Genomic DNA, 21,735 nt, shown 5'->3' on the forward strand with positions numbered 1-21,735 from the left:
ATTACTCTTCAAATAATACATATATCTGCTTAAAAAGTAAAAGCCTAAATTTTAAAAACAGAATGTTACTAACCCGTCCATTGTGATAAACACGTCATAACAACATCACCCCTTTCTGCATGTGAAAATGTAGTTATGTTTAAATTAGTTATGAAGTATTTTAGTGCTGCAAATGATGTTTTTACCCAATATGGTTTTTAATCAATAGTTATGCACCATTCTGTTCTGTTTAAAAGAGTGTCTGAAACATTAGGTCTGCATACATTTCTGCATAAAGGGGGGTGGCTATATTAGTTTGTTCACACAAAAACAGCAGAGTCCAAGTTACATATTTATCACAGTATGGGGTTTTTTGGAATATGCTTCATCAAATACATGATCCAGTTTCCAGGAATATATATAGTGCCCATGGTGAGGGTGAGGATGAGATTATGACCAGTGACAAAAACCTAAGCTATAATGTTTTTTTCAGTCTTTAAGATGTTGTAAGATTCCTTGGTTTTATAATGGCATCAGTTAATAAGTAGATGTGTAAATAATGGGTGTACTTGTGTATATTCTTTCCATAATAGAGCAGTGAATGTTGTGAAATTGTTTTGTATAGAAAGGAAGTGAAATGAATATCTTTCAAGACCATAAAGTAAATTACGAAAGGCAGAAATCCAAATCCCCTGCTTATCCTGTGAGAATGGAGAAAGATCCTTTAGCAGCCAATTTACATGTTTGAGCACTGTATTTACTTTTCAGATTAAAGCAAATGGAATTCATACAATTCAGCTTGAAACAACGCTAAACAACGATCCTTTTGAAGATCTGTCTAGTCAGCTGCTTTCGGCACCCAAGATTCAGACATCAGTTCGAATATCACCAGTACCTTTAAACCAAAAGAAGTTGACAAAGTTGCCTTCTGCAACAGACAGTTTTAATACTTTGAGTAACACAAATTGCATGCCAGCAGTACCACTTATTCCAACATATAGTAAACCTGAAGAGCATAAGTCTAGTTCTTCAGATCTATTTGCTGCTAACACAAACCCATTCACTGAAGAAACAATTAGTGCTGGAAATCCATTTAGAACAGAGATCCAAGAATCTGGAGCAACTTCGTACTGCTCAATAGAAGGACCTGCTGCATATACATATCCGCCTCCAAAGCTTTCTAGTGATCAAATAGGCAAGGCCACATTTTCTGTCAATGTGTTTAAAGATGATTTTCATTTGCAAAGTGCACCTTCTACAGTTAACACTGGAAAACCAAAAGGATGGGTAACATTTGAAGAAGAGGATTTTATGTTGAAGCTAAAATCAGCAGACAATCTCACTGAATTAAAAAGAGCCAGTTCCTTGAAAACAACTTCTTTTCCAGTGTCTCTGGGCACTGATCAAAATATCTTTAGCTCAGACTCTGTCATTTACGACACCCAGAACAAAAGCTCAGATTCTTTCCATCCATTACCAGCAAGACCCCCGCCTGCACCTCCTATACCATCCAGGTCCACCAGCACCAGATCAGCCATCAACCCTTTCATTCCCTTGACACCTAAAGTTTTATCAAATCAAGATTTTACAGAAAGATAAATTCTTTTAAACTGGGTATTTAAGTTAAGAGTATCCAGTAGAATGGGCATTGATATAATTCTTCGTGTGCAATAATTTGGTCACATGCACTGAACTTAAATATTAGATGACTATGTGCAAAATTTAAAGCTGAGTCTGTATATATGGTAGTGCACAAAGCTAATTCTGTAACTGATCTGATTATGCCTCCTCTGAAAAGGCACAATGCAGGAGAAGATATTTAAATCCCATTGTAATTCATAGGACTCTAGTAGAAAATTAAGTGTTCTTCCCACTGATGAAAAATAATACAAGCCACAAGTATTACTTTCTCTGAACAGTGCACATAATTCATATTATTTCTGTTTCTTATGTAAGGGTTTAAATACTATTTTAAATATTTGCCTTTCTGATAGAACCTATAATTAATTCAGTTATCTGTTAATCCATGTATTTATAAGTATTGACCAAAGAACTGCCAAAGTTTAATTAAAATATTGACTGTTTAAGGGTAATATTGGGGAAAATAAATTCTATTCCAGAGGTTTATGAATATTTGATAGGGGGAATTTCACATAGGAATGAAAGAAACATTTAAGTAAATAGCATATAGTAATATATATTATGTTTCACTGCAAATATATTATTTTACACATGTGGGAAAGTGATTTAATCATAATCCAGTTTTATTTTTGCAACACAATTCAACACAATACAAGTTGAAGAACTTTCCCATTTTAACTTACCAGAAAAAGATGAATCTTTGTTAAACATAGAGCAAAATCTCATAACTGAAGGATACATTGCAGTCACTTTTGAAATGAAGATTTGGGCAAAGAAGTGATTAGATATATAGTCCATGCATTTCAATTTTGTTTGCTTCCTATATATAGAAGTGTTATGTTTCAAATTTGGTTTCAGAGGAACAGACTATTTTATACTGTTTTGTTAAAATTTTTTAGAAGTATCACCTTCCTAAGATAGAAACAAGGTGTCAAAGTCACATAGAATGTTTATTGGGCATAATTTTATTACTGGTTGCACAATGCTTTGTAAACTAAAAAATGGGTATGATCCTGTGTTTTTGCAACAAATGGCATTTAAATGTAGTATTTTAGTGCCATGAAGGAAACTTGGGTTTTTTTCCCCTCCTCAATAATACTTTGTTAGATTAGTTAGACTCCCTTTCTTATTCTTGTTGTCACAACTATTTATATTGCTTCTTAGCTTTTTTAAATTTGTGAAAGATACTTTTTTTAAAAGGGCCTCACCAAATAAGTCTGTTCTTATTACTCTATTAGCAGTCTCCTCTTATACTAATTATTAGCACAGTCTGTTCCTTCATTACATGCGAGTGAACCACAAAATTCCTTGGAGCAGGAAAAATAAAACTACATTTCTAAATTCTTTAATAATATTCCAATATATTTGTATAAATCATCCCATTTAACAATGCATATCTATAACTGCAATTGAGAAAAGAAGTAAATACAGCAAGTTCTATATTGTGCTTTTAAAAATACTTACTTGTACATTTTGAAACAGCAGTGGTGTCATAATATAACTTTTGTGCTTCCGTATGTGACTTAAACTAGTTAAAATGCTGGTTATTAACATCTATGTGATTGTGCTTTGGTATAATATGTTAGCAAAGCAATTGTGTTCTGGAAAGTTAGTGCAAATTACAGTTCAATGATATGTGGTCCTTGTTTAAATATTTAATTTCAATTATTAGTTTTTCTGTAGTATTTAAAATACAGGCCCCAAAGATCTTCATTCAGCTACAAAATCTGGCAATGTAATACTACAAAAATTGCAACAAAGCACCTACTTGCAAAGAATGAATAATTAATCATCACAGTGTCTATTGCTGAAGGTGATAACTAGTAGGAAGTCAAAATTAGCAATTAAGTTAAAAAATGTTACATATTTTCATGGAGTGTGTTCCCTGTGGCAGATTGCTTTGTTAATGTGTAACAAATTATTGCTTGTGGTACACACAATATTTGACTATATCTATTACAAAACTACAGTATTAATTCAATAGTCTACAATATTCCATACATATCCTGTGAAATGTGAAGTTGCATTAATGAAATAAATATACCCATCTTTCAGAAGACGAATTTCCAGTTATTCACATTGCGAGGGTTCATTTTACTGGCATTATATTTTCGGCAGTTTCACAGTGGTAAGAGAGTTTGGCAGGGACACAAGCATAAGATACGAAGAACAACTTGATTACTATTTTGTTTGATTTTGTTTTTATTTTGATATTTTAACTTCCTGCCCCTGCATAGACATACATAGAATTCAGCATTACTTTCTGTGCGTGTTGGAAAAATGTCCAAACTGGTAGGAATCACATGTGGCTCTGCTCAGTTTACTTTGGCTCCATGTGGTCCTCTGCCTGCAGATGCTTTCAAAGTGGAATTTTACCCCAAGGCCAAAAAGGTTTCCTTTCACTGATGTTAATTATCCCATGTTGTTGTTAAACAGGTGGGGTTCCCAGACCCCTGTCTCTGAGGGATTGAGGATCCTTTGTCATTTGTCAGCTAATGTTTTCTCTTAGGGGACCCCTTTATCATCTACTGGCCATCCAATTTGCAATAATGGTAAAATCCAGATAGTTAGAGTTAACATCAACATTCCATTTAAACATTCTAAAGTACTGGAATCTCAGGATATTTATATGGGAGAATGAGCAGGCTGTGTTAATGACTTAGGCTGTTTGTTATATGCAATCATAGATATGCACAAACATATACACTCCTTTTACTGGGGGGGGGGGGCAGACATGTCAGTGTCTGGGCATATTGTTTTAATTACATTACATTGCAGGTAAGGCATCATATATTTGTTCTGTTCCAGTATATGGCAGATAGGACGCTACACTTTCATAAGAATATTTCTCTCTGCATCTCTCTAGCAAACATTTTATAGGCCCAATACATACTGGCCCCGAAGGATGCCCTGCTCACGTGCGAGGGGCACCTCACCTCTTTTGCACGTGACGAGGGCATCCTCACTGCGTGGTGCTGAATAGGAAGAATTTCAGAATGTTGGGCATGTCCTGGAAAAGGAGGATGGCTGGTCACCCTGTGTCAAGCCGGATTATTTCTGCAGTGTGGATGCAGTCCAAGGATGGAGAGGTAATGAGACACATACTCCTTTTTCCAAGAGCTGCCCTCCATTTCAGCCTTCTGTCCAGGAGTTCTAAACATCCTCCATTTTGAGCAGGACTAAGAAGCAGTGGGTGGTGTCACCCAGCGCAGTCACTCATGATGTCACTCCCCCTTCATTGACCTCCTCCCATTTCACCCCATACAGGATCATTAACAATGCTTTTTATGTGTGCTAATGTTACTGGTAAATTGTAATTCCCATATACTACTGAGTAATGCTAGTTAGTTGTGACATAAACAACTAGCAAAATTAATATTGTACAGTCATTCCTCTGTTCTCACGGTCTTCAGGGGGAATGAATGGGGCAGCTGCCTGTGCTGTGCCTTTATTCAATCCAGTGAGGGGGTCTGGAACGGATCCCCCACGAAAAAGGAGGGGCGACTGTACCTTGAAATTACAATATCATATGCACAACATAAATGTATTTGCATGTGCATAGATAGTGAAGATTGGGTTAAAATGTGATATTTTTATTTAAAAAATAAAAAAGAATAATTTTAAAAAAAATTTTTTAATTTTAATTTATTTAAAAAAAATTTTTTGAAAATTGAACCCCCCCCGGAGTCTTTCCCTTTCTCCTGCCACTGAGCTTCATCCCACTCCCACTCCCTTTTAAAACATTTTAAAGGGAAGCAGATGAATGCCACAGCCAAAAAAATAGGAGTTTGAGGAGAAATACACTTGTCCCTCCATATTCGCTAGGGTTAGGAGGGGCACAAGACCCCCGTGAATGTGGAAAAACCACAAATAACAAAAGCACCATGTTTTTACCTGAGAGGACACCTCTCTAGGGACCTCTAGGTCCTCTGGTACAACTCTGGTCAACATCCGACAGACACTGACCATTTAATGTTGCCAATGTGGTGACTTTCACACGAAAACGGGGACTTTTCAGAGCTTTTCGTGTGATTTTGGTGCCTGGCTCTATTTCAGTGCATTTTTGGTGACTTTTGCCCATTTCAGCTCCAGACCTGACTCTGAGAGCGAGGCTGGCTTTGGAGTGTCACACACTCACAGTTTTCAGCCAATCAGAGAGAGGACTGGAGAGTGGTCGCCGCCCCCGCCCTCAGGAAACTCTCTCTCTCTCTCTCTCTCAGCCCCTGACTCCCTCTCAAGTGACTGCCCTGGAGCAGCTACAAAGGCCTAGCAGAGTATTCTCTCAAGAAATCTCTAGTCTTTCAGTGCAACGTTGAGTTAAAGTTGACCATAGAGTTGCCCTGGAGGAGGACCTAGATATTCCTAGCGGGAATGTATTAAATCTGAATAATCAAAGCTGCAAACATGGAGGGATGAGTGTAGTTGAGGAGGAATAGGTGTTCTGAGGAGACGCTTATGGTGGACCCCCCTAGTGACGCCACTGCTAAGAAGCAGGAGTTTATTCAGAGGAGTGTTTTCAGCTTTTGTTTTGGGGTTCCCTCCATTTTTTGTGGTGTGTCCTACATGTCACAGTGCCTTGTCCTCCTTTGTGGGGAGAGGACATCCGCTCACTTTGGGTATGACACCCCCTTTACAAGGAGATCTCAAGAACCCAAAGAGGAACAAAATCAATTTGTTAATTGCCCTAAGAAGGAAATATATGTTTGGGCATGACCACACTCAGGCTGCATCCACACTGGAGAAATAACCCAGCTTGGCACCGCTTTAACTGTTTTCTGGCTCAAGGCTATGGAATTCTGGGAGTTGGAGTTTGTTGTGGGGCCCAGAATTCCATGGCAAAGTGTCAGACTAAGTTAAAACGGTGCCAAATGGAGGGCTGCTACGCTCCTCCTCTTCCCCTCAAAGAGAGACGGGCGCCATCTTAAGAAGAAGGGCGGAGCCTCGCTCTCAGCCCCGCCCACCAAAGGGGCAGGGCCAATGCCGCTGAGTGACAGGGCCTTGGCGGCCTTTCCACCGCGAGCGGCGAGGCCTAAGCGGCGGAAGAGCCCTTCCTGGAGGGCCTGAGGCGGGGCTGTCGTGCTCCGGTCTTGCCCGCGCTGTAGGAGGACGGAAGAGGCTGGGAGACGGCGGCCGAGGCTGGGCCTGCTGCAGGTGAAGGGCTTTCCTGAGGGAGGGAGGGAGGGAGGGAGGGAGGAGGACACACACGGGGCGCCCATTGGTCTCCATGGAAACGGAGGGGACGCTAACGGAAGCCAGGGTTCGAATCATGGCAGCTTTCTCTTTTCCTTCCCAAGGGTCCTTTTGAGGGACGATTTCTTTCAACTCGGCCCTTCATTCCTAAGGCAGAAGATGGTGCTTGTTTATTTGTTTGCATGCATGTGTGTATGTATGTCTGTATATGTGTGTGTGTGTGTAGTGTATACGCACACATATACATAAGACACACACATAGATTTGCACACACATGCATATATTTATATATACACGCGCACACACACATATATACACACATATACATATATATATATATATATACACACATATTCACACACATGCATATATATATATATCAACACGCTCACACATATACATATATACACACACATGCATACACACACACACATATATATACATGCACACACATATGAATATAATAATAATAATAATAATAATAATAATTATTATTATTATTATTATTATATCCCACCTCTCTACAAGATGCAATCGGGACGGCTTACAAAGATTAAAAAACATGTATTCCAAAACTCTCAATCCCCCCTTTTAAAATACAATTCAACACACACACACACACACACACACACACAATATATATATATATATATATATATATCTCAGGGGTGCAGCCACAATGCCGAATTGAAACAGTTTGGCACCACTTTAGCTGCCATGAGACTCTCTGTGCTGTGGAATCCTGGGATTCCAGGTCTGGGCTTCTGACAGACCAGGCTGATTAACTCACTGGACTACATGCCCAGGATTCCACTCCTGCCTCTCTTTAATTGCATTGTTCTTTTAATTTGTAAACCACTTTGAGTCCTGATTTGTGGGGAAAGCAGGATATAAAATCCAATAATAATAATAACAGAGCAAGGGAGGTATACTGGACTATGATTCTGGAAACAGGATTTGGTTCCCAGCGCACTCAGCCATGAACAGGCCACATCCTCTCAGTCTCAGAGAAGGCAATAGCAGACCTCCTCTGAGAAAATCTTGCCAAGAAATCCCCATGATCAGGTTCTTCATAAGTTGGAAATGACTTGGAAGGCACACAACAACAACCACGATGGTGATGGTGATGATGATGATGACAGTTAAAGTGGTGTCAAACTGCTATATCTCTGCAGTGTGGCTACATCCTAGGGACCACATTTTCCACCTTCCAGTGGTTTTGGCATCTTTTAACAGCTTCTTGTTGAGCATAATTATAATTCATATGTTTGCCTGTTTCCCCAAAGTGGAGGTGCTTCAATGGTGAAACTATATCAGATGAATTTCTGCCCCTTGTACCATTCTCAAAAAGAAAAAGAAAAAAGAAGAGGATCCTAAAATTCCCTTGACCTTTTTTGTTATCAGTTTGTTAGCTTTATTTTGTCCTAGTCTTTTGCCTTGGCTGCCTTGGATCTCGTGCCACAAGAATGAGGTCATATAAAATAAATAAAAAAAATCCTTTCCAGGAAAGTAAAGATGGCAACCCATGCTGGCCCAGGCTATCCTTTGTTCCCTTTTCACACCATTGTGGCCCCAAGATACTATCCTCTATGTATCCTCTCACGAACATCAACCAATTAGTCTACCTAATTAACCCACAGAACTGTTCCTGCAGCTCACAGAAACCGATCAGTGTGTTATTTTAATTGTCTCCCAACATCTTTCACCATCTCATATGTAGAAAATGATATGCATGACATTAAAATTCAGTGCCTCATACTCAGTGATTAAGTGCTTATACAGTCGCCCCTTCTTATACATGGATTTTTTATACATGGATTCAAGTATACGCGGTTTGAAAATGTTAAAAAAAAGTATAAATTTCAAATATCAATCCTTGATTTTCCATTTTTTATAAGGGACACCATTTGCTATGCCATTATATTTAATGGGACTTGAGCATCCACGGATTTTGTTATCCAGGGGGGATCTTGGAACCAAACCCCAGCGTATAACCAGGGTCCACTGTAAAGCTTTATTGTTGTTGTAGGCCAGCCTCTACATTTACAAAATAAAGAAATATGCAATGAATGGTAATTATGCCGTTATGATTTCACTTTAACTGCTATGGCTCTGTCCTGTGGAATCCTGGGGTTTGTAATCTTTGGAGGCAGTAATTTCTGACAGATTTCTAAATCCTCCTCCTTAAAGTGCAAATACCAGGATGTATAGGATGGAACCATAGGAAAGTAGACTCTTAACACTATAAATGCATAACCTGAAAAGGTCTCAGGGAGTTCCCATCTTCAATAAAGAACTTGTTAAGAGTCTACCAGTGTGGATAAAATTACTGAGTAGGTTTAGCCATTTAATTCCTAGAAGATGATGAAAAAATATTTTTTCCACATTAAAAGTAATTTTTTGATAGAGGTTTGAAAGAAGAAGTGTAGAATAGAAAGTATTGGATCTACCTGGAAAATCTGCTAAAATTGGGCAGTATATAAAGAGTGAATGTCTTTGTGGCCTAGACAGCACATGTTCTATGTTCTGCCGTTTCAGATATTCCAAATGACATGGGCAGTCATGTTGGGAATAAATGATACATATTTCCTCTTTAAGACGTCTGGTGATAAAGCATTCAAATGAGCCAAGTGCTTTTTGGTAAAAAATAATAATAATTAAAAATTGTTGAGGTAGCTCAGAATCCCTACCTATATTCCTAAAGGGCTACATCCCAGATCCTTTGTTTTATACCCAGTAATTAATATCTTAAAAGAGGCACAAAGAGCTTCTGATATGTATCCTTGAATAAATGTAGAATGAAGTTCAAGATTAGGACGTATAAACTAAGAACCACAACAATGGTTCTTAATGTGTAATGATTCTTAATGTGTTAGTGGCAGCTTTTCTGTGTGTCACGCATGGTACAGAATTGTGAAGGGAAAAGAGATGGAACTCACATTTACTAAGGTTGAGCCCTGGAGTTAAAAACTAGTTAAAAACTTCATGTATCTTTAGTAATTAAGGAATATCTCACATAGAAGAGGATGCCAGAATGTCACAGCTCTCCATACATATAATAATTACTTCTCTTTTAAAATCTCTATACTTACAAAGTAGGAAAGAGCATGTATCACTTTTAATGTAGTCTCCATACAGAACTTAATTTTATTATTGTTATTTATATTGCACCATTATCGTACATAGCACTTTACAGGTAAATGAACAACAAAACAGTTGCTTGCCCTCATCCTTACAGTGTAATGAATTTATAATACATTTTGTACGCTATAATCTTAACAGTTTCCACTACATCATCATAACCTTTTTTATGGTTATAAAAGTTTTGGATGGCAGCTCTCATTAACCATTCTTGACCACTGATCATTCTTACTACTGCTGATAGGAATTATCATCCCAGATAACTGAGGAATTAAGGAAAGGTGTCCTAGATGTATTGGGCAGAGTTCTGTGAGGCTGGGAATATCTGGAGGATATCATGATATTCCAGGGAGATACAGAAATCTGAGGCAAGTCATTCCTCATTGCCATCTGCAACCAAGCTTTAAGTGAGAATGCCACATTGCAAGCATCTGCTTATTTCTTAACAGTATGTGTAAGTTTTGTGCCTAAGTTTAAATGTTAGGAGTTCCTGACAGGACTGCTATCCATGCAGTAAACATGTCAACAGAGCTTTCTGTGTCTGCCATTACAGAGATGGTTCTACTCCACATTAAGCATGGTGATGAAAGCCAGTTTCTTCTGGAGGCAACAGGAAGCACTTCCATCGAGGATTTAATAAGAGAAGTAACAAAGATCTACAATGGAAGGCTCAAAGTTCAGCGTGTTTGTGCAGGTGCAAAATGTATTCATAAGTCATGTTAAATTACTTTTGTACCCTGTCCACCCAATCTCTTGCAGAATTTAAATTGAGTGAGCAAAGTGAGGCCCACCAGATATCATCAGATTGCAACTCCCATCAACCCTAGCCAATGATGTGGAACCTGGAAATTGCCATCCAACAACCGCTGGCAACCTGTACTGTGTGCAACCCACTGAATCAATTAAACTTGCTTAAATATTATCCAATGACTTCCTTAATAATTCAGTGGGCCTAACAATAGTTGGGACTAATAGCCTGTATTTTCTTTCTGTCGTAGCCCCCAACCCTTTTGATTGTAGAACTGCTGAATTGTTATAATGACAGCTGAAATCTTTCTTAGGGGCTTGACAGACTGCCTCTTTACTAGCTGGATCAGGGCCGCAGCAACGACACGCATGCCATGGCACCAGTCTGCTTTTCCAGGGGCCAAAAAGGAGCTGCAAAGCCATAGCTGCGCTCCCACGGCTTGGCAGCACTCCTTTGGCACTGTGTTCTATGGACACAGCACCAGAGGAGTGCCATGATGCCACGTGCCGTGTGGAGCGGTGATGCCCTAGGGGCAGAATCAGGGTGTGCGTCATCTGGACGTGATGCCCCAACTTCGCCCCCAGGCCAGCCTTAATGGCTGGTCTGAAGAGGACCTAAGTTGCCTTGCAGCTCAGTCATGTGAGCCACTCTCCCACACTCATCTTTGGAGTCTCTCTGGCCTAGATGTGTCATGTAAAGTATTCATATACCTGATGGAACTCTGGGGCAATATGGTTATGCTGTTTGGGATGTTAATCATTGCCTTTTCTGAAATGAAAGCTTATTAATGTTGAGTAATCCCCTTAGGATTTATATATGGAGTTATATTAGTGTTTATAAATATAATTCTTGCATTTAAAATAGATTAAATTCTAATCTTATTGTGTGTGTGTGTGTGTGTGTGTGTGTGTGTGTGTGTATGCACCCCTTTAAATCACTTGTTAATTTACAGTGACTTCATGATTTTCATAGGGTTTTCTTAGGCAAGGAATACTCAGTATCCCATAAATGTTGTAGTTGTAGCTTTTTAGATGTTAAAAACTCAACTGAATACATTTTCAAAAGGCAGCTAACATGAACATTATCCTACTCTCTAATCTTTTCTCAAAGAGATGGAATCTCTCGCAGAACATGGCATTTTTTTGCCCCCCAATATGCAAGGTCTGACGGATGAACAAATTGAAGAGCTGAAACTGAAGGATGAGTGGGCAGGAAAATGTATTCCTAGTGGTGGAAGTGTCTTTAAAAAAGATGAAATTGGACGGAGAAATGGCCATGGTAAATAAATATAGTTTAAGTGTTCATATATAGCCAGCATGAGGCTTTATAGAAAAACTGTTGGACGATGACATACTTCATCATCATTTATGATGAACAAAAGTTGTGAAAATTTTACTCACTGTTTCTTTTTTCACCTTAAAATTAAAAACATACTTTGAGCCTTTCCGCACAGCTCCCCAAAGCAGGGCTAAACTTTTTTTCATGGTTTGCACCATACTCAGGGAACTGTTGGTATAGCAGTAGCATAGCACAGTATATGTTGCCCACCTTTATGGTGGAATATAGCCATTCTGTTGTTCGTAATGGTTTTTGGATGAAAATTCCAGTGTGCTCCTTGCTTGAGAGTGTACATCTAGCAACAAAACATCCAAAAGGGTTCCTAAATTAGTGCAGTAATGCTGGGGAAGACGTCTATCATTGGATAAGTCTGAATTTTGTTTGCAAAAGCTGTAGCTTTTATCACCTGGATTTAAAGTGCCGTAGGTAAAGGTAGAGGTTTGTCAAGTTGTGTCTGACTATAGGGGGTGGTGCTCATCTCTGTTATTAAGCCGAGGGAGCCAGCATTGACAAAGGTGACTCTGTGGTCATGTGGCTAGCATGACTGCATAGAACGCTGTACAGTGGTACCTGTTTATCTACTTGCACTTTTATATGCTTTCAAACTGCTAGGTTGGCAGAGGCTGGGACTACTGATGGGAGCTCACTTCGTCACCCACTTGGGCCTTGAGCTGTCAGCCTTGTGATGACCAGAATCAGCATCTTAACTGCTGAGCCACTGTGTCCCCTTTAAAGTGCTATACGCAAGATGAAAATATACTTTTGCTGCTTCAGTGTAATCCTTCTCAGATTTCCACTAGTGCTCTGATATACTTTTGTAGAAGGTCCCCCAACCCTCAGAACTAGCCTCTAGAGGGAGGGGCTGTAGTGGAGGCACTGCAGTGAACAAAAAGCAATCAGAAAGCTTTGCTGTGTTAGCAAAATTTCACTTTTACTTCTTTTTAGCCAAGCCTTTTGTCTTGCATTGTTGTAAATGGCATTATGCGTTTTCCTAAGTATGCAAAATTAGGTATAAAATATAGCAAATAACCATATACATCATAAATTCTGTTACACTTTTAAAAGGCCTCTGATTTAATCCAATGGTAATTCAAAGTTTCCTTTTTGCACACAAAGGCTATGGCTTCAAGTTTTGTATGAGCATCTCATGCTTTCAAAAATCCATCCTTCTGGGAAAAACTACAGTCACCCCTCCTTTTTCACGGGGGATCCATTCTGGACCCTCTTGCAAAAATGGAGTTTCACATATATTCAAGCCCCATTGGATTGAATATATGCATGCTCCGCAGGTGTGCACCCCATTCATTCTCCTTCCATCCCTTGCACATAAGCAAGGGACATGAGTCCAAAGACCGCGAGAATGGAGGGAGGACTGTAGATTGTTCATAATCATAAGCTTTTAAACCAAGTGCCTATCCCCACAAAAATAGTATCTTCAGGTGTATCAAGTAATTGTGTTTCAGCACAATAGGTGCTTCACTGTATCAGTTATTAAACATGGTAAATAACTTAAAAAAAAAAAAGAATTACATCAGTTCAGCAGTCACAACCATAAAGTATTTGCTGGATATGCTGTAGCTCAAAAGCAGGTAATATACTTTTGGGCTCAAGTCCTTTAGCTCTCTCCAGAAATATCTGGTGACAGGATGGGGGGGATTGTCCAATAGCATGAGGAACTGACACACCTAAGATGTACACCATAGATCGCAAAGCCTGGTTATGCAAGGATATAGGTGATAACATCACTAACCTAGCACATATGTTATAACAAAATTGCCTTTTTAAATGTTATCAGGAATAATGTTTATTAGACTATTTGAAAAGCTCTGTCTTGAATCCTTTGGAGATTTAGAGGAATACAAGCTTTGACACCTGGTTTTTTTAATTCAGAGACATTTCCAATGGCATCTTCTGTAATGTAGGAGCCAGTGTGGCATAGTGGTTTGAGTGCTGGACTATGACTCTGGAGACCAAGGTTTGAATCCCAGCTTGGCCATGTAAACCTATTGGGTGATCTTGAGCAGTCACACTCTCTCAGCCTCAGAGAGTGGCAATGGAAAACCGCCTTTTTGATAAAATTCTATTAGGAGGGCAAAAAGGTTTCATAAAAAAGATGTACAAATATCTTTTAGATATTGAATTAAAGGAAGAAACTATCAAAGAAAGTATTGTTAAATGAATGAGGAATATAGGTAGATCAATACCTCTTGAAATGTGGGAACATGCATGGAAAAATAACCAAAAATTCACAAAATGTAATACACTAAAAGAAAATTATCTACAGGTATTGCATAGATGGTATTTAACTCCATCTAGACTATCCAAAATGAAAGCACACTATAACAATAAGTGTTGGAAATGTAACGATAAAATTGGAACTTTTTTTCATATATGGTGGCAGTGTGACAGGGTGAAGAAATACTGGATAAATATACACAAGGAGATGCAAGATGTATTAAAAATAAATATCCCACTCCCTGAATTATTCCTACTTAACATAGTAGATTTGATTTAAGCGAAAATGAACCCAAATATGGTTAGTGTAATTTTAAACATAGTATCAGCTGCTCGTATTTCACTAGCCAAATGTTGGCGATCCAGGATAATCCTTTCCATGGATGACTGGAAAACGAGGGTTTACGACTTTTGTATCATGGACAGTTTGACTATGTACTCTGCAGGAAAAACTACTCAAGATTATGAAGACAAATGGGAAATGTTAAAAGACGATGGCAACAGATATGATAAATAAGTAGTAGAGAAGGCCAAATTAAAGAAAAAGACAAAGTAGAATATGTTGATAAACATGGTATGGAAATATATACGTACATAGATATATAGATGCATCTTTCTAATTTTCTTTACGGAGGGTTCGGAATTGACACATCATAGTGTGCAAACATATATTAATGTAGACTCCTTATTTTGTTTTTGTTTTTTTGGCTTGGTTCTTCTCATATATATATTTGTTTCCTTGCTCTCTTCTCTTATCTCTTTATGTATTATATGTAATAAAATTCAATAAAAATATTTTTTTTTAAAAAAAGAAAACCGCCTCTGAAGAAACTTGCCAAGAAAACCTTGTGATACGGTTGCCTTATGATCACCATAAGTCGGAAACAACTTGAAGGCACATAACTACAGCAACTTTTGTAATGAAGATACTGCTTTTTTAAAATATAGCTTGCTTGTTTATACAAAGTCATATGATATTAACTGCATATTTTTAATTTTAAGCTCCAAATGAAAAAATGAAACAGGTTTTAAAGGCAACAATAGAAGAGGCTAAAGCACTAATATCAAAGGTAGGATACTGGTTTTATTATGAAATACCAAAAATTTCATTGACACTTCTTAATGTGAATGTAATTATGAGAACCAGCATGATGTAGTGTAGTGATGTAGTGCTGGACTATGTGGAGATCAGGATTTGATTTCCCTGCTTGGCCCTGGAAACCCTATAGATGACCCTGAATGAGTCACAGAAAACCCCATGATAGGGTCACCATAATGTGGGAATTGACTTGAAGGTGCAGAACAACAAGAGTTATGAAGTTACACTGCACTCTTACTTTGTCAGTACAAGATAGTTAAGGATAACGTTACCTGACCTATTCAAGGAAACAGCTAAAGCTCTGATGTTGTGCAGTCAGTCAGCCAAAGGCATTTCACAGTAGCTGTAGCAGTGTAGTACTGAAGCTGTCCAAGGGTGCCATCTCATGGCTTGCCAATATTGTAGTTAACCTAGGAGTGTCATTTATAGCTCAAGAGCTTTGAGGAGTACTTGATCTGTCTTACTGTTCTCTGAACATTTTTGGTTTCTTTGGAATAATTGTGTACAATAAAACAGTTTGTAGATGCTATGATACCAATGTGTTTTATTATAAAGTAGATTCCACTATATCCCTTCACTTAATCTAGCATGTTTTGTTGTATGAGTAGCAAAATCAGACAATAACAGTGATAATAAAGATTTGTGCCCTTGCATTTTAAAGTTAAATTACATATTTAGATCTGTGATCAGTATTCTTCAGGTTGGCCATGTTTATTGACATGCAGTCTTAGAGCACAGTAGGCATCTGAATAGGTAGAGGCAATTTTTTCTCATGCATCCCCCCCCCCCCCCGGGCTTTACTGCATTCCAGTGGCTTTGGGTCCAGGGATCTTGGGTCAGTACTGGTGGGTTTGGGGTGTACAATAAAAGGGACTGAGATATAATGTGGTCTGTAGGCAACTTTTCCCCCCATACTTGACGTAGAGGCTGCCAATTTATTTAGTTTGGGAGGGCTGTTTAATATCACTCCAAACCTGCCATTTTCCCCAGATAGAATTGCCTGTAGGAGTTGTCCACTAGGAGTCTCTCTTCTCCCACTTTCCTATTCACACATGTTTAGGTTGGGTTTCTCTATAAGAAACCAATCAAAATATAAAATAGAACTCCACAAACAGTATTGATTTTCAGTAGGAAAACTAAGTAGACACTTAATTTTTCCTTCATAGTAGCCAGTGGATCTTTCTGAAATGCTCAGATCTTGAATAGATCATGCTATTGGCTTCAGTTAATAAAGGTGCTTTTTAAAATATATTTTATCACTCCAAGGGGGAAAGTAAATTTCAAAAAGTGCTTGAACACTCAGTTCTGCACTAACTACAAACCCAGATGTTATTTGCTACTGTTTTTTAAAATGAGATTTTAATAGATTCCATTTCTGCCTTAGCCAACTAAAAGTGCTTTGCTGAAGCAGTAGTAAAATAAACATTTATGTGCTGTCTTTTAATGAACCAGGAAAAAGAAATGGAGGCATTCTTTGTTACAGTATTTGGCTTTACTCAAATGTCATGCTGAGTTACATTGTGGACTGAAGGGGAAACATTCTTTCCTCTGGGCCTTGTTAGTTTGTTAATTCAAATTGCTTCATCTGTATTGCAGAAACAAGTTCAAGCCAACGTGTGTGTTAATATCGACATGGTGAAAGATGCACTGGACCAGCTCCGAGGAGCTGTAATGATTGTTTATCCCATGGGACTCCCTCCATATGACCCAGTTAGGATGGAATTTGAAGATAAAGAAGATCTGTCAGGAACTCATGTAATAATTTACACTGGTTTCATAGTTTCTAGTTTTAACAACATTGTCCTTCCCAGAATGAAAAGACTGAGGATTTTGCAGAACATGTATTTATTTATGTATTTTTCCTTGGTTTATTTTGTATATATATTCCTTTGTACCAAAAGCTTATGCAGCATCTACATTTTACATTAAAAAGTTTCCCAGTTTGCTGTTGTTTATGGACGGGAAAGGAACAACTTCCCAGAAACATTGTTAATTGTTGGTTGTTCATTGAGGCCTCAGTGTCCTTTTCCTTGGCTCCACACTACAAAGCAATTGACCATTTTTACAAAATTGCTGTTTTGAAGATATGTAGAAGCTGGCTTAGCTCCAAATTAGCTAAATTCAGTTGCTTCTCCCCACTAAGCTAGACCCACTGATTGAACAGGTACTTGGTAAGTCAGCCCTTATGTAAGTGCCATTGCTTCAGCTTTAGTGGATACTAAAACTTGGATTGAAGTTTATGATTTCAGTCAATCCGTTCAATCAACTAATGAAATTTGTTAGAAATTATGTAATTAACCAATCAAATTTAGTAGATTTTGGAGATAATTAATTTAACTTAAAAACATTAGGTTTTATATTTACACATTAAATCTATATTTTTATTGAAGAAATGAATGCTGTATTATACAGAAATAAAAACAAAATTAGCAAGAATTTGTTGAGACATTAGAACTGGCTTCTTGATCTAATCATACCTGAATATCTTAAATCCTGCTATTTTCCCCCTTACATAATCAGTCCTAAGAGGAAGGGGGATGCCAACTGCAATGACAATGGTAATGTTGTATTTAAAGTAATCTTTTCTAGCTCATGGTATACTTTTGAAAGAGAACAGAAACTTGACTTATACTGAATTTGGGCTATCTGGACCAATATTGTCAACACTGACTGGCAGCAGCTTTCCATGCTGGATTCAGTCCTTGCCCCACCTGAAGATTGAAAGCTGCTCAGATAGCCTTTAGGGCTGAAGGGCGGGATATAAATACCATAAATAAATAATAAAAAATAAGATCCCTGTTAGTCCCTGGCTGTCTTGTAGTAACAAGACCCAATCCTGCTTAATTTTCAAAATGAGATAAGTGTGTTCAGGATGATGTGACAGAGGCTTCACTTTTTTCCCCATGGTAGTATCCCATCAGTACTTGAATGGACCCAAAGTGTGCTCCACTGCCCCAATAATCTATTAGGCATCTCTGTTCTTGGACCTGTTTTGTTAAGAGGGGACAAAGAGGCTTTCCTGTTCAACAGGGTTTCCCTTGCTGTTCTGTTTATTCAGTTCAGGTGCTTCACAATGAGGCATACATAGTCCTATTGAACACATTGTTCTGCTACTCCCCAGAATGCAACTCTGTGCAAGTTCTAATCTGTGTATTCATTGCTAAAAACCTCACACATTTTATCACTTAATCTGTCATAGGCTGCACTTGAGATAATTGAGGAATCGGAGGCACAATTGTGGTGGGCAGGAAAGGAGTTCAAAAAAAACAACCGACTTTCTGACTACGTGGGCAAAAATGAAAAAACTAAAATTATTGTCAAGATACAAAAAGTAAGTAGAATTCCTTTTTAATGTGATTTTACACTAATTGTGTAAGGCTCTGTCTACAGCCATAAATCGTAGCACATTTTGTTTCATTCAGTTCTTTCTTCTTGTCCCAAAAGAAATTGTGACACACATTTTTGGCCAAGAAGAGCTTTTCTAACTCAGAATTCATCCTTTTATTTGTACAGCGCCATACGTGGACTTGATGTCACGTGGACAGTGAGGCCCCATTAAATGAATGGTGTGTATACACCCATAGCAGGAATGCACTACCATTGTAAACAATGGAACTCGTGGTATTTCTTTTATGCGGGGACCCCCAGAACATCCCCAGCGTAAAATGAGGGTCCACTGTATAATACAGTATGCCATTCCAGGATGTACCCACAGTAATATGTGCTCGAGATACACTTCATTTATATAACATGGGATCTTTGCCTTTCATTCAAGTTGCTTTTTAAAATGTGTGACTTTTGAGTGGATCACACAGTGATAGAAATGAATGACCCTTACAGGCTTCCATTTGTATGCCTGTGTATGCAACATAGTTTTTCCTGCACTTTATAGTACACATGGCTTATGTGAGGAATTTTGCATACACCCACAGACTTGTACAGTTACTGCTGTTTGTAATCTCCTGGATTCTGGTATTTATTTTACAATGGCAAAATGCTCATCATGATGAGTGAATTGATTAATGAGGCAGGGCTTGTGTATTGTACAGATACAGTGGACATGTATGTCCTTATGTGAAAACCTCCAAATCTCCACCCAGCATCAAGAGTGAAGGGATATATCAGTCATCAAATACAGCACTTTCATTTTCCCCACAAGAATGAATGGCAATTGTTTGTTCTGCTGATCACTTACATACTGAGAAATAAGGTTTATGCCTTATCTCTGACCCAAGAATCTGATTCCTACTTTCTGTGTTTTTTAAAATCATATTTCAGCAGGGAGCATAGTCCATAGGCTGAATGCTACCTCCCATAGCCTCATATGCAGTTGCCCCTCTCCTCATCCCCTCCACATTAAAGCAGGTAATGGTGCACAAAAGTAATAAAGCCTTATCCATTATAAAAGTTTCTTCCTCCCCCTAAACCCCCAAACAGTTGCTATCAGTACTTCCATATTGTCAGTGACACAGAGGCACTGATGCTGCCTAACATTGTTGCTTCCAACAACCTCTCCACAGCTATGTTGACCCTAGAAGGCAAGATCACTAAACAGAGTGCCATACTTTGGACATATCATGATAAGACGTGATGTACTAGAAAATTCAATAATAGTAATGCTTGGTAATGTAGAAGGTAGTAAGAAAAGAGGAAGACCACATTCCATATGGAAAGATGCAGTCAAGGAAGCCATGGTCCTGAGTCTGCAGGGCTGTTGATGATAGGGTGATTTGGAGATCTCTCATTGATAGGTTTACTGTAAGTCAAAGTCGACTTGGGGGCAGTTGACAACAATTTTGCACAAGATCATTGGAATGGGAATGTGTGCATATGCAGTTCCTATCTAACTCTTAAGTGCAGTCTTTGGGTTAAAAAGTTTGTACACCCCTTCATTAGAGCATAATGGAATATTGTAGTCTTTTATGCCATGCTTTTGCAGCATTATTCCATTTTGGATGTTGTGACAGAATAATGTGTATTCACAATTTATATTTCTGTAGAAAGGACAAGGAGCTCCAGCCCGTGAGCCTATCATCAGTGGTGAAGACCACAAACAGATGATTCTCTATTATCACAGAAGGCAAGAGGAGTTGAAGGTATCAAGTGTTGTTGCAACATTTGTATTCATGAAAATAATATTTTTTTTACTGTTTGTAACATTTTCTTTACTATTTTTTTCCAGAAATTAGAAGAAAATGATGATGATTCATTTTTAGATTCTGAATGGGCTGACAGTCATGCCTTGAAAAGACATTTTCATGGTGTAAAGGACATTAAGTGGCGACCAAGATGAAATTGTTGATACAGGATTTTTTTTCTTTACCAGATAGATTGACCTACTGAGTTTTACAATAACATGGATACAAAACTGCTCAATATAATTTGTGTGAAATGCTAAACTTTATTCTGTAGAAGAGATTTATTATTATGTTTGAATAGAAACTACTTTCATCTTGATAGAAATATTTTCCCTTTACACATACAAAAGTATGGTTTGTCATGTGTTTTGTGCATATGCTTTAATAAACTGAGAGTTCAAATGTCTACCTCTAGTACTATTTCACTAATGGGATAATATATTATTAAACATATTAAATTTGTCCCTCTCTTGTCTTTTTCTGTTGCAAGTGAAATTACTCAGTATAAACGTACTTTAGAAGGCAACATATTTTTTGACTGTTGGCAGACTGTTTTTAATGAGGGGAGGGTCAGAGTTAAATGGAGAATACATTATCCACTATCAAGTCTTAGAGGCCGAACAGACAGCCCTGAAAAGCCACTTCCACACAGCTTGGGGGCATGGCATTTAGACACCACATGCTCACAAGACGGCTGGAAGCCACCCTGACAGACTAGACATGGGTGGCTTCAAGATGGTCTGGGGGCAACTTGAAGCTGCCCTGAAGGCAGCTTTTTACTGGCCCAAATAAATGTGGATCATTGCTGCTCCTGTTTGAGCCGGCTCCAGGGTGGATTCAGGCTGCGACTTGTGGTTGCTAAGGGGCCAGGGCAGCCCCAATCTGCCCTTTTCAGGCGGTCTGTTCCAGACCTTGGTTGGTATACTTGGCTACAGGGATAACGGGATAACCAAATGTTATTTAGCTGTTTTTCTCATGGTCACTAACCAAATGAACTGTCATTTCTATTTTTAAAATTAGACTTAATAAAAGAAAAAAAATGAATGGAATAAGAGAGAATTTGTCAGACATAGCAGACACTGTAGCAGTGTTGCTTTTAGAACCTTGCCATTATCCAGGTCTTGAAGGACTGGTTTTCTAAGCTTTAGCAGTCTGCATTTCCATTTGGTGCTTGACCATGTGGCAGGGTGTTCCTGGTCTCACAAGGACCTTCTGCCCCAACCTTC

The 21,735-nt window shown here is 38.4% G+C and overlaps 2 protein-coding genes across 17 annotated transcripts in view; both read left to right on the forward strand.

Annotated features, from left to right (window-relative positions):
* SYNJ1 (synaptojanin 1) overlaps positions 1-3,677 on the forward strand; it is a 60,636-nt gene extending 56,959 nt beyond the window's left edge. For 11 of the 15 annotated variants that reach the window (XM_089512093.1, XM_089512080.1, XM_089512086.1 and 8 more), the window contains one exon: positions 748-3,677. In XM_089512093.1, coding sequence (XP_089368219.1) covers positions 748-1,578 — 831 coding nt within the window. In that variant the 3' untranslated portion in view covers positions 1,579-3,677. The remainder of the gene's footprint in view (positions 1-747) is intronic. The other 4 variants (XM_089512089.1, XM_089512090.1, XM_089512095.1 and 1 more) reach the window with 1 other exon arrangement.
* A 2,909-nt stretch (positions 3,678-6,586) lies between these two features.
* Positions 6,587-20,922, forward strand: CFAP298 (cilia and flagella associated protein 298). Of its 2 annotated transcripts, XM_089512099.1 has the most exons (9): positions 6,587-6,771; positions 6,915-6,967; positions 10,503-10,645; positions 11,810-11,977; positions 15,275-15,342; positions 16,968-17,126; positions 18,571-18,702; positions 20,372-20,467; positions 20,554-20,922. In XM_089512099.1, exons 3-9 carry the CDS (start codon positions 10,507-10,509, stop codon positions 20,662-20,664), a joined length of 873 nt encoding a protein of 290 aa, XP_089368225.1. In that variant the 5' UTR covers positions 6,587-6,771; positions 6,915-6,967; positions 10,503-10,506; the 3' UTR covers positions 20,665-20,922. The 2 variants fall into 2 exon arrangements, with proteins under 2 accessions (XP_089368225.1, XP_089368224.1); XM_089512098.1 differs by lacking the exon at positions 6,915-6,967 and having other exon boundaries at positions 6,588-6,771; positions 10,505-10,645; positions 20,554-20,921.
* Positions 20,923-21,735: the final 813 nt, after the last annotated feature.

This window comes from Sceloporus occidentalis, unplaced genomic scaffold (genome assembly GCF_023333645.1).
Source record: "Sceloporus occidentalis isolate IW3139 unplaced genomic scaffold, rSceOcc1.0.p SCAF_2, whole genome shotgun sequence".
NCBI lineage: Eukaryota > Metazoa > Chordata > Lepidosauria > Squamata > Phrynosomatidae > Sceloporus > Sceloporus occidentalis.